The sequence below is a fragment of the Amphiprion ocellaris genome, chromosome 1, assembly GCF_022539595.1.
Source record: "Amphiprion ocellaris isolate individual 3 ecotype Okinawa chromosome 1, ASM2253959v1, whole genome shotgun sequence".
NCBI lineage: Eukaryota > Metazoa > Chordata > Actinopteri > Pomacentridae > Amphiprion > Amphiprion ocellaris.
The window spans coordinates 11,522,867-11,536,185 of record NC_072766.1 but is presented as its reverse complement, the minus strand read 5'-3'; the positions used below and the strand labels follow the sequence as shown (position 1 = coordinate 11,536,185).

The 13,319-nt window shown below is 39.7% G+C and overlaps 1 protein-coding gene across 10 annotated transcripts in view; it reads left to right on the top strand.

Moving 5' to 3' along the window:
• The window catches only part of mical2a (microtubule associated monooxygenase, calponin and LIM domain containing 2a), a 56,911-nt gene that overhangs the window by 7,389 nt on the left and 36,203 nt on the right, over positions 1 to 13,319 (top strand). For 9 of the 10 annotated variants that reach the window (XR_004847579.2, XM_055013101.1, XM_055013092.1 and 6 more), the window contains exons 2-7: positions 1,382 to 1,738; positions 7,167 to 7,374; positions 8,449 to 8,565; positions 9,668 to 9,769; positions 11,998 to 12,153; positions 12,843 to 12,943. Coding sequence is in view for 9 of the 10 variants with exons in the window: in XM_055013101.1 (XP_054869076.1) it covers positions 1,484 to 1,738; positions 7,167 to 7,374; positions 8,449 to 8,565; positions 9,668 to 9,769; positions 11,998 to 12,153; positions 12,843 to 12,943 (939 nt within the window). In the remaining variant the exon portion in view is untranslated. Of the gene's footprint in view, positions 1 to 1,381; positions 1,739 to 7,166; positions 7,375 to 8,448; positions 8,566 to 9,667; positions 9,770 to 10,650; positions 11,509 to 11,997; positions 12,154 to 12,842; positions 12,944 to 13,319 lie in introns of those variants that run through there. The other variant, XM_055013107.1, reaches the window with a different exon arrangement.

Genomic DNA, 13,319 nt, shown 5'->3' with positions numbered 1-13,319 from the left:
TCTGGATTTCTGCTGGAATGAAAAATACCACAAGACAAAAACTTTTCCTGTCCACTCTTCCATGGTTAGTGCTGCACACCAGGAATGAAATGTGCCTAACAGAAACAAACAGTGGTTCATTGGATTGCAGTAACAGAATAGGACGCATTTTACTGTGTTGAATAGAATATATACGGCAGAAATGTCATATATGCTACCGTTCCAAAAATTTTTCAAACTTTTGTTCATGTGCTAATATAATTGCACAAGGGTTTTCTAATCATCAATTAGCCTTTCAGCGTGATTAGCTAACACAATGTAGCATTACAACACAGGAGTGATGGTTGCTGGAAATGTTCCTCTGTAGCCCTATGGAGATATTCCATTAAAAATCAGCTGTTTCCAGCTAGAATAGTCATTTCCCAATGTCTAGACTGCATTTCTGATTAATTTAATGTTATCTTCATTGAAAAAAAATGCTTTTCTTTCAAAAATAAGGACATTTCTAAGTGATCCCAAACTTTTGAACAGTAGTGTATGGTATAGTGTATGTAGTAGTGTATAGTGTATGGAAACTCAACTGCTTATACATAAAGACTGAACTGTATTATATGTGTGTAGACTGTATGTACCATTTAGTAACTGTACCATGTATATTGCTGATTTTCTGGAACCATTACGTTCGCCGTTATCAGTAACAAGACTACTTATATCTGGACAGCTTCATGATCGATGGAAGTGTAAAATTCTTACGAGTCCACATCATCAGTATTTGGCTGAAGTCCATCCAGTTTTAGATAAGACCCAATATCTTGTAGCAGGACAGTACAATATTTATTATTTTTTAAATAAATTTAAGCTGTTTTGCTCTCTGTAAGGCTATCACTGAACCTCAGAGCTGTTGAAAAGTTTTTTTCTTTGCTGAACCAATAAGTGCCATGTAGAACCACAAACGGCTCCATTCATAGGCTCCCATGGTTCTGCCTCTATAAAGCACAAGTAGTAAATGCGCTCAGCAGCTGCCTGACGTTGACAGACGGCCTCCTTCTACTATTCGTACGTGATTTTCTCTGTAGTACGTAACTCACAGCCTTGTCTGTGCTTGTAACGTTATCTCATTGATGTGGGTATAAGCTTACTCTGTTTCTGACTTAGAGTCTTAGTGAGGAGTGGTACTGATTGTCCTCTAATGTAAAGCAATTCGTTATGGTAAGCCTGGAGTTATGCAGCAGATAAAATGCAGCTGTTTTGTCAACTTACCTTAAATTCAACATTCTGACCTAATAACATGTACAGTTTTGTCAAGCTAATAATAGAATCTGGAAAAACATGACTTACATAAAGCCTGTGAGCAACTCTGCTGCCACGAGATGACATCAGACTTTGTGTCTTGCCTCCTCAGACTGGGCATGACGGTGCGAGCCAAGCTGAGGGTGTAGCCACATCTGGCAGAGAGAGCGCTGAAGCGAGCAGGAGCCCCAGACCGTCTACTGCAGCAGGGAAGATGGGAGAGACAGAGGAGGACAATGTGGGGAAGCTGTTTGAGAGCTTTTTCCAGGCCTCGACCTGTAAAGGAACGCTTCAGGCCTTCAACGTCCTCTGCAGGCGTCTGGACCTCGACCCTGCCGACCACAGCACCTTCTACAGCAGCCTGAAGGCCAAGGTCACCTCCTGGAAGGCCAAAGCACTGTGGAGCAAGCTGGACAAGAGGATGTCCCATAAGGAGTACAAGAAAGGTCAAGCCTGTGTGGGCACCAAGGTGAGTTTATTTATCAAAAAGTTTCCCCATCATAAGCCAGCAGAGATGAAGATGACGGATTTAAGAGCAAAGCAACACATAAATTAAAACACCTATAAGTGGTTGTATATGTTTTGCCCGCTACATGCATGTATAATTTGCATATTTTTGTTACTGCTGGCTGATTTCCAAAGTGTACCATAAATTCTTAGATTTATTTCCTGAAATGACCCAATGGCCGAGCGTTTAGGGCGTATAACACGTGTGGAAAATGTCCTCAGCAGCTGAGACCCCAGCTCAACTTCTGGCTGACCGGATCTTTGCTTCATTTCAATCCTCTGCTCTCTTCCTCCATATTTCCTGTCTCTGTTTCTACTGCACCTTTCCAATAACAGCAAAAAATGCGAAAAAACAGAATCTGTTAGAAAAATTCTCTATTTCTTACTTTACAGGCCGGCATCGGCATCTTTTCAATCTGGTTTGAAAGTCAGTCGTTTCTGCTGTGATTTTGAGAAGGGTAGTCACTTTTAGTTCCGAACTCTGGAGTCAACTGTGTGACAGCCGCCCTTTTGAGAGTGGAAACATTCCATGTCATCTTTTTCACATCTTTATTATTTGCTTGAAAATACGCTTCAGCTAGTAAAGGCACTATTTTTCAGCAAGCAGTTCTTAAACCTTGACTACTTTATTATCTTTGAGCGGCTACAACAGGAGAGTTTTTCAAACAAAAAAGAGACAATCCTATCTTAAACCTACCCATCTCAAGCATGTTTTTTCAAGCTAATTATCATTGTTTAGAAATACAATCAACATGGCTAAATTGTGTATGATACTTTAACCCTCTGAACCCCAAATAAGTTTTTTTTTAAAATTTGTTGCTGTTGTATTTTTGCTCACTGTAGGTGTTTTTTTCCACTGCAATATAAAGTCCTGCACCTCTATTTACAACACAACAACACAACACAACCACGACTAATAGAAAGGGCTCAAAAATGTATTTTTACAAAATAGCAATGATACAATGTCATGAACTATAAGAAAAAGAAAAAGCGAAACTTGAATTTATATGATTACATTTTTAATTGAAAGAAAAAACAAACAAACTTGGAATAAGACTAACATTTATGGCCCTACATCAGAGACATTTTACTACTTAAATACATTTCCCCCCTATACTTCACTCTTATCTGCTCTGTGTAAACACAGCCTGTAGTTCAGCCCACTTCAGTCAAAAAGGTTCAGAATTCTTGACTGTGTGACTGTTGGTTACAGTCACTGAAAGCTTCATGGTTACACTTTTTACCGAATCTTGTTCTAGAAAATTATTTATTTTGGGCAAAGTGAGTAAAATGAATTTGTTGAAATATCACAATTTTAAGCTTGGATTTGCTTCATGTTCCTGACAGAATGTCATATCACACTCATTCTTTGGCTTTTGGAAAGTTGAAAAACCTGAAGATGATTTTTTTTTTTTTCAGTTTCTGGATTAATTTTGGTGATTTTTTTATTTTTATGTTTTAAACATGCCTTTCAAACCCCGCAGAAGGTTTTGGGGTTTGGAGAGTTGAAGTCTAAAATCATGGATGTTGCCTGAAAGGGTCAAAAACCTCACAAAGTTTGAGTCATGCATTATCAAAATTGATGTTGCATGATTTAGGAAGTGTTTTTGTTCCTTTACCTCCTATTGTTCCTTTTTTATTTCAACCAGCTGACACAGTGACAGCCTGTTAGAATATACCACATAAGTGTTGTGCTTGAACAGTGTCGTGGACGTCACTTTAACCTAACCAGACAGTAACACTCAGTCCTTCGCTTCAACACCTCCCAGCAGACAGGACAGGTGATGCTCTGCGCGGATTCTGTCATTCTCAGACGGACGCTCTGTAATAAAACTACTGAAATACCAGCATCCTGAATATAACTCAGAGTCAGATGTGACACCAAACCATAAACAAACAAAAAATCACAAGAATGAAACATACAGAGTACAGAATCACATTTAATTACATTTAAAGCCATAGAAAAATAGCATGTTAGTTGTCACTTTCAGAGAGCAGAAGCAAGAATTACTTTTAATCCATGTTTAATCTGCATGTCATGTGCATTTAAGAACCTTTCTTGAAGAGCATCGCAAAGAGACGCAACAGTGATGAAAGAGGTGTAATAGAGAGTGGGTATGGTGTCCCGTGTGAGTGGGGGCAGCAAAGGTGATGAGGGAAAGCAGGAAAACCTGGAGGAGTGTGATTACCTTTCAGCCATCAGCTGCACCCAACCCGAGAGAGTGTTTTTATTGCACAGAGAAACAGACAGCATCACTCAGCAACTATGATTATTTGGCCCCAGTTATGCTGAAAGTGTGCTCTGCGCTTTATTGGCTTTTCCTAAAAGGCTGGAGCCAGGCCCGGGTTATGATTAAAATGTGTTTTAAATGCTTCAGTGTGAGCCCAGTTTTTATAGGTTCTGTCTGATTTAGGCCAACACCTAAATAGGAAATAAGAAGGGAAAACATTCTGAACAAAGTGTGACACTCTGACACCTCTGAGCCAAAACTTTTAGTTCGGATTTTGTAATTCTGACAATCCACAGGGTTGAGTTGTAAAATAAAAGTGGTACCAGAATAGTAAACCAGATGTACCAATAATGGATCATGTGTATTACTGAAACCTTTTTCTTCTAAAAGCCTGAGAGTTAATGAGCTGCTTTCATGTGTGCAGTGTTCTAATTACTCACAGTGGAGGCAGTCTGCTTTTATTCGATTAATAATGTCTCTCCCCTGGAGAATCACAAAGTGATGACTTGTTTTTGTAACAGCTCAGCTCTTGGACAAAGACAGATGTGAAGTCACTCAGCACCTCTTCTCCATATTGGTGCTGCGGCAGCAACTTTTCAAAGGAAGTGATGTCATCTGTGTTTTATGGCCTGACAGCTGGCAGTAGTGACACGTAACCACAGCGAGCGTCTTCCTCATAAAGCTTTACTGTCTCCAACAAAGTTTATCTTTTTATTTAATCCCTGCTGTGATATGATTTTGCAAGTCATTCCCAGTGCATTTTGTCAGATCTCTGTGATATAGAATGCTTTTAATCCTCCCAACGCCTTTTGTTTCAGTATCAGTCAGTATTTTAATGTGTATTGGAGTGCTGTATGGAGTGTCTGTTGAAGATGCACTGGGTTTATTATTGAGGTCTTCTTCTTTCCTGACTTTTTGGTAGATGTCTGCATGTCTTGACACATTACTATCACCTGTAGATCAGAGGAATAGTGAGAAACCATTTGGAGGAATGTGTTTAGCATCACCTTTGAGCGGATACAAAGAACAAAGAGGTAACTTCCACTATATTGCCTCATTACTGATACAAGATGGCATCGTGGATACGCCTTCTTTTATTGATAATTTGCAGATTCACTTAAACATATGACGTGTGACACTTTCATAAACACGACACACAAGGTACAACAGTAAAATCTATTTTTTTAGACCAAACTGTTACTGAAACAACAATATTGCAGTCTGTCGGTTTTATATTTTATTGTGGGTTTAAAAAGAGCAGAATTATGTCAGTTAGCAAGAAATCTGTTGCCAGCAAGCTTAATGATTAATTAATAAATAGATGTGAATATTTGCTCATTTTCTTTGTCGAAAATGATAGTCAACTTAACATTTTGGCCAGTTTGAGAGGTTTCTTGAACCAAAAAAAGCATAATGAGGTCATCAAGTTGGGCTGAAGGGGACTGAGATTGCCATTTTTCACTGTTTTATGGCTTCACTTGTCCTAGTTTTTAAACTAAGATGCTTTTCACAGTACTTATAGGTCACGCTGTTGAGACAAACAGGTGGGTTTGTTCACAGTCTGACTGACGGGGTTCATTATTAAGGCGGGAGACAAATGTACAGGCGAGGGAAAGGTGGGATGAGAAAGACGTCACAGGTGGGAAGCAGAAAGGAAGTGTGTGTCCTGACTCAACAGATGAGGAGCAAGACCTCAGGAAAAATCTGCAAAAATACAATAGCGAATGGAAAACGGCTAAAACAAACAGCACATATCTGCTAACGGTTGATAGAGATCAAAACAGTTTGGAAAATGATGTTCACATTGTGAGCACACATCTGAGTAAACTGAGTTAGTGCTGTGTGCCTTTCATCTCTGATCTAACTGTGTAAAAAGCTGCTGATGGAAAAAAAAAAAAGCAAACTTGGCCAGAAGGCATGCTTGTCCAGGCAGTTCTTCCACCACCTGTGTGTGCATCACACCTGAGAATACCTCATGCTGATAACCTCAGGCGAATCATGATGAAATATTGTCTTTCTCATCACCCGCGTGTCGAAGAAAAACGTCCTGGAGCTCAACATCACACAAGAAGGTGCCATTCTGGGTTTAATGTGGGATTTTTGGGGCTCTGTAAACAGAAAACACTCTGATTGTCTCATGTTTGGTGCCCCGTCGAATTTTCTTGTTATCCTGTTGATGAACACACAGGATGGCAGCAAGTTCGAGGTCTATCTGATGCACACTGTAGCCACTCAGAGGTTAGATAAAGTGCCAGCTCTTTGTGTTAGATGAAATGGAAAGAAAGAAAAGCACTAATTTGCTGGGGTTATCGAGTGAGGAGACGGTCCACCTTGTTGAGCACAGCAGGCGTGACCTTCAAAAGTGGCTATGTTCTGGATTAAATGTCAAAAGAGTCGAGACACACACACACACACACACACACACACACACACACACACACACACACACACACACACACACACACACACACACACACACACACACACACACACACACACACACACACACACACCTTCTCTCTGCACAGATTTGCCTCTTAATGTGTTCAAAAGGGAAAGAAAAACTGAGCTTGCCAGCACACATGTGTCACTTTTTTCATCTATCATTCAAGAGTATGATGTCATGTTTGAACCACACATTCTCAGACAGACGCTGAAACCTTAGTGAACTGACTTCATGCATTTTTGGGTGAGGCTGGTTCTGTGATTAACGCCGTAGATATGTAAAGGTTGTAGAGATGGTTTAGGCTGGTGGAAGTTGTTCACAAACATCCCTCAGGGCAGTTTTCTGATAAATGCACCACTTTGGGCATGTCTAAACTCCCTCCTCGTGTTTTACTAACAATCCTCACCACGCACAACGCTAGGTGGCCCAGACAAGTCATCCCAAGACTGAATCAGTGTCTGTTCTGCCAAGTGAGACACTCAGTCTGTAAATGCTTCAATGGGGCAGTAAAGTGCTGCTGCCTCTCATGATATATGGAGATGTTATAAAGCTCCCGGGCATGTTATAAACAAAGCAGATATGAGCTATTTTTCTTCTGCGAGGAACTTCTCAGCCTTCTGTTATTATATGACAAAGATGTTACCATGATGTAGCTCGTTGCTCTTGTGCCTTGTGTCGGTAATGAGGTCAATTTGTCATTCTCTGCTATTTAGTGCCTCATCATCGGAGGAGGTCCCTGCGGCTTGCGGACTGCCATTGAACTGGCCTTGATGGGTGCCAAAGTGGTGGTGATCGAGAAGAGGGACTCTTTCTCCAGGAACAATGTGCTCCATCTTTGGCCCTACACCATTCACGACCTGCGGGGCCTCGGGGCCAAAAAGTTTTATGGAAAATTCTGTGCTGGGGCCATTGACCACATCAGTGAGTGTCTGACTTTATTAAAACAAAACAGGCCATCAGATGTTGCTTTTCACTGACCTGTCATCACATCTCCAAACCAGGATCTCCTCCAGTGTACCGTGTTTATTGAACTCTAAAACTATACAGTCTAAGAGTTTGGTCTGCCAATATTTTACCAAGTTTTTATGTTACATTTCAGATGTAGGTCTATTTAACATTTTAGATTATTTTTCTTTTGCTGCGTTTATTTTTGTGAGATTTGGCTGCTGTATACTATGTTGTCTCTTTAGAACTGATAAAACCCATCCATCCGTCTATCCATAAAATCTTGAGAGACTTGGTGTCCAAATTGTCAACAATCTAATAATAATAATACCTTATTTATGTAGCACCCTTAAGAACAGCATTCACAAGGTGCTTCAACAGTCAAAACATGCAAACAGAGACAATCAAGGAAGACATAAGGAGACAAGGCAGAGCAGTTAAATACAATAAACAGAAAAATGATAATAAGATAAATGAATAATTAGCTAGATTAGCATGCATCTCAAAGGAACTAGGCAGTTTAAAAAATTTAAGAATAAGACTGAAGGTTAAAAGTTAGAAACTGAAAATCAAAAAATTAGAGGATTGAAGAATTAAGATGACATCAAAATTAAAATAAAGCAAGAGAGAACATATAAAATAAACAGGACATGATACAGAATAGAACACTAAAACTAAACATTATGGCTTGCATGGTGCTCTCTTTCACCCTTCAATGGACTTGCACAATATGTTACTTTTTTGCTGCATATTTGCATAAAAGTGTATCACTGTTTAAGCATTTGTTGCACATAAATTAGTCATTAATGATTTTATTGATAATAGGGAAAACAATGCAGGAAAAATGCTTTTTTTCAATTTTCTGGAAAATTATTTTAGACCAAAAATCTAAATTATATTGTATATAGGACCTAATGATGATATGACTCTTTATAAACTTTCCACCAGTAAGCAGGTTCTGTCAGTGTTGTCAGGATGATATATAACAAAACACATTTGTCAGGGTTTTCTGTCTGTGTACAAACGTTATTGTGTGTCTGTGTTTAACAGGCATCCAGCAGCTGCAGCTCATCCTGCTGAAGGTTGCTCTGATCGTTGCTGTGGAGTTTCACATCAACGTGGAGTTTGTCAAGCTGTTGGAACCTCCAGAGGATCAGGAAAATGAAGGTATTTATCCACACGTTCTCTGTCCTTACATGTCCAAACAATAAATTTATAGCGCTTTTATTTTCATCCACTGACTGTTGATTTATTTTGTGCAAGCTTATAAAGATGTACTGTGCAACTTCCTAGAGGATCACTCTCCTACTCTTTAGCTTCGGCTCGCTTTCAAGGTTACAAGAGTCTTCTCATCCTGCAGTATTTAATTTCCTTGACAGCCACCAGTAAACAAGAGACAAACATTGGCACTGATCTTGTTTTTATCATATTTCAATGTGGTTAGAAGAGGTGGGGCATTTTGCCTGATTGCCCTGTTAGTTAGCTTTCTCAGATGGATTCCAACTTAATACAGCTTCTTTTTATCATAGTAATACAAGTGAATAAACATAATTTCCTTTGTTTTTAAGCAAAATTACATTTAGGGCTCAGATAAGCTTTCATCTGAGCACTGTAAATGACTGAACCTCTCATCCCACGTTGGTCTATAAGCTGTGAGGAAGAAAATGTTGAGCACCCTGTTGTGTGGTCCCCTCAGCTTGGATAGCAATGCACCGATAACAACAAGAGCCTTGCCTAAATTTAGACTCAGACTTATCCCTCCTGTTCTGCAGTGACGGACTTAGCGGTGCCCTTGACATCATGGAATGCATTTTCCACATGCTGATGTTACACAACACACTTCCCAGCAGTTACTGTGCTGGTTTCACACCTCTGCAGCGCCGACACTGCTTCGTGCAGCTATATTTCATGTTGCATTATACATTGTCATCTGTATAAAAACACAAGCTGATGCTCTGCAGCTGCTGTTTAACTTTCCTCCTGCATCCTAAATTTTGAATGAATAGCTGCATTTGCGCTCAGTTGTTGGCATCATAACAAAAATAGTCTCACAGCAACCCAAAATAGCAACAGTGCTCAAGTAAACTTGTTCGTTTTCATCATTTACTGTCCCTGTACTGACAAATTTAGAAGTGCATAAACACAGAAGGTGGTAAAGTGTGTCCAACAAGGAGAGATGGTTGGATGTAGGCTGTTGAAGGGGGAATATCCCTAGGATTTGAACTATGTGTTTTTTTTCGCCTTTCTCAGATTTTGTCTGTACTTTCAGGAGTTGGGTGGAGAGCTGCAATCCGACCTGCTGATCACCCTGTGGCTAACTTTGAGTTTGACGTGGTGGTGGGGGCTGACGGACGCAGAAATACTCTGGAAGGTGAGAAGACAGCAAACAAAAGAGCCCAACTATAGAGGTGCCTCAAGCATGTACTGTACTTTTAAATCAGACAACAGGGCTGGATATACAGGAACAGGCTGCAATCCAACTTTGCTTTCCCTTTACACAAACTTAGAACCTGCTGCCACTCCCAATTTGTTTTAATACTAAGCAGCAACCAAAGAAATGAAAACAGTCATAAGTTTCCAATTAAACTCAGCACAGACAAAGAAATGCAGATACTTCATGTGAAGCTTTGAGTCACAGGTCTTGATCAGTATGTAGCCGATCCATCCCACAGGAGTATTTCTGGACTCTTACTGTGAACAACTTGTCCTGTGTTATCTCTGTTTTAAAGCTATAAATGAAACTCACCTTTTGTAATCTTGAAGCCATCGATCTCTCCCAAAGGGAAATTCTGCACATGAAGCTGCCAAAGCACTGGACATAAATAGATCAGCGCTGAGGTTTGGGGCACCAGCTGATGCATTCACGCTGGACCGGCTCCATCTCTCAAACTGTTTCAGTCTCTCTCTTAAAAATGCTGTCATCTAACAACCAATTCGCATCACATGCTTATTCCTAAAAAGGGCATTTCGGGGCCAGAACAAGACGTTTAGCTCATTCCCCAATTATGAAGGAGGCAGGGGGAAATGATTTTTCCCTGCAGTCAGCCTGCTTTTGTGCTACTTTTGTGGCCTGTAACATAGTTAAACGCAGTCAGATCTGCACTCTGTTGATTGTTGCTGCATTTGGAAAAGAGCAATTAAGCGACAGATGAGTTTTAACAGTGACAGTACGGAGATGCTGCGGCACGGTGTTACGGCCAGCGCCTCCTACCCCGTGTGTGTTTTAACTATATGTTGTGGCTATGCAAATAGGGCTGTGTGATCCCCACTCCCTGGTTGGACCACGACGGCAGAGGTGTGACTGCAACCAGGAGTCCTGTGATTGGTGCGGCGCTCACCAGGCTGACCAACCGAAAACTGGCAACTCTTTTAAAAGCGTTGGAAGTTCAACTGAACGAGGCAGCTGACTTCTAGCGTGTCATTCTGTGTTTCTGTGTGGTTGAGGCAAGATAGACTGTGTGGTAGGAATTGGGCCAGGGTTAGAATTAAATACTGATACAGCCTCATTTCATTACAGGTAGTTTTCTTTTGTCTAGGTTTCACCAGGATTAGGGGTGCTGACTCCTGTGTAAGTTTTGTTTTGTCAGTTCCCATTTAGTGAGCCTTTTGTTCCGTTTTTTTTTCCCACCGCGATTGTAGTGTTAAGTTCTCCTTATGAGAACTCTTCTTGTGTTTTGATGTTTTCTTTGATTTGAGCAGCACCCACCAGCCCTCTTCCTTAGTTTTGCCTCAGTTTGTATAGTAACGTGCACATTTCTGTTCAACCTTTTCTGTAATAAATAATTTGATTTTTACCACCAACAACTGTTTATGTTGCCCCCCCGAGCCGGGGTTGTAACACACGGAGTCAGGCCTTTACTTCTCTACTGTCATTGTCTCATACATTACTTTGCTGCAAGCCGCCAGTTCCTTTATTCTCTCAGCCTTCATGAATTCTCAGCCTTTGAATAAGTGACATTTTTTGTAAGTCCTTCATTTACGCATTTATAAAGCAGTTTGATAATCTACTAGTAAAACGATGAACCTTCTTTTGACGTCTGCCTGAGGATTTTGGTTTTTTCAGGGATGTGGAAGTTAACAGTTAAAGAACCCTTGAATTTTTGTTCCTGTGTCCCTGATTCCTGTAAAAACAGATACAATTTACAGACATCAAGAGAGTTATTGGGCTTCTTCATTATTTTGAAGATTTAATTAGGTTCCTTGAAAATATTGGAGGATCTATTTTGAAGATTTGTTTTTGCTCACATCCCATGAATACATCATTAACATGAAATACTGTTGTATGGTGTTAAAGTGTCACACAAGTGGCCCTTTACTGCTTTTGGTCCTGAGGTCAATTCAGCAAAAGGCACTTAAGTCTGATGATTGATTAAATGATTTAGCTTCTAGTTCTTCTCGCAATACATGGCTTTTGTTCCCTTGGCTATATAAAGGCTCACCTTGGTAAGCTGCCTCTTATCCTAAAATAACTGCCTTGTAATTATGGTTTAAGGCTAGATTTCCTTTGGTTTTGCGCGACAAGCTGATAGGACGGGTTTGCTTGGGAAGATCAGCGTCTGCATTTCATTTTCTCTCCCTCTGCATCTCTATTTCTCCCAGGTTTTAAAAGAAAGGAGTTCAGGGGTAAACTGGCAATCGCCATCACGGCCAACTTCATCAACAGGAACACCACTGCAGAGGCCAAGGTGGAGGAGATCAGCGGAGTGGCCTTCATCTTCAACCAGAAGTTCTTTCTGGACCTCAAAGAAGAGACAGGTGGGTCATTCCAAAAACATGGGGATATTCTGCACAGTATCCTCAATACAAAGATATTTCCTAAACAGAAATACTTTTCTTGACTGGGGTTGCTTAACAGTAAAGATGTGTTTTTGTTTGGTTTTCTCTAAATGTCATCTGTGACCATTAATGTAATGATTTGGGTGATTTTATGAACCTCCTGCAATACAAAATAAGAGGTTGGATTGATGGATCATGCTAAATGTCCACAACAACACTTCACAAAAAATAGAAGCATTCACCACTGTGGGATGTATCATTTGTGCTTTTTTTTTTTTTTTTTGAATTGAGGCCATATTCAAACTAGTTGTTGTCTAATTATTGATCTGCTCAATATTTTTCTGATTACGGGTAATATGATTTTTTGAAAATTCTCAATGAAATAAGCAAATTTAAAATGTGCTGCTTAAGTTCTGATGCAGTCCTGCCCACAGCGCTGTCTGATTAGTTACACATCGCATCAACACTTGAGAATGAATATCAAAAAATTGTCTTTTTAATAAACGTGGAAAACATAAAGACATTTCAACAAAGTTTTGAGTTGAAATTTGTGTAAATTTAATAGCAGGATTTCCTTTTCACCACTAATGTTGGTCTCCTTGTATTCATAGAAACCCAGAAAAAACATCTTCATCGTTTCCTAATTGAAACCATATCATTTCATGCAGGTATTGATCTGGAGAACATTGTGTACTACAAGGACAACACACATTACTTTGTCATGACTGCCAAGAAACAAAGCCTGCTGGACAAGGGAATTGTCATTAATGTAAGCAGAATGTTTCAGGTCCAAGGATCCTTTTTTCCATACTGTCTTGGTTTCTACTTTTTGCTTCCAATTTGTTTTTAAAAGTAAACAGTTAATTTTCAGTGGAGTTTATTTCTTTGTAGCTTACTACCAAGGGTTAATATTATTATAAGTAAACAGAACAGACCTTCAGATTACACCAAATCTTCAGGGTGTTTTTAATTTTAAGATTGTGACATACAGGTGTTGAATTTACTGCTCTGTAATTTAATAGTTGGTATGTGTTGAGTTAAAGAAAAATGATTGCCAGTAACTGCAATAGCCTGATTTTTAATCTTGTTTTTACTTCTTCCCTATTGTATCGTCAGATATAGGATGGGCTTCAGAGGTCTAGAAT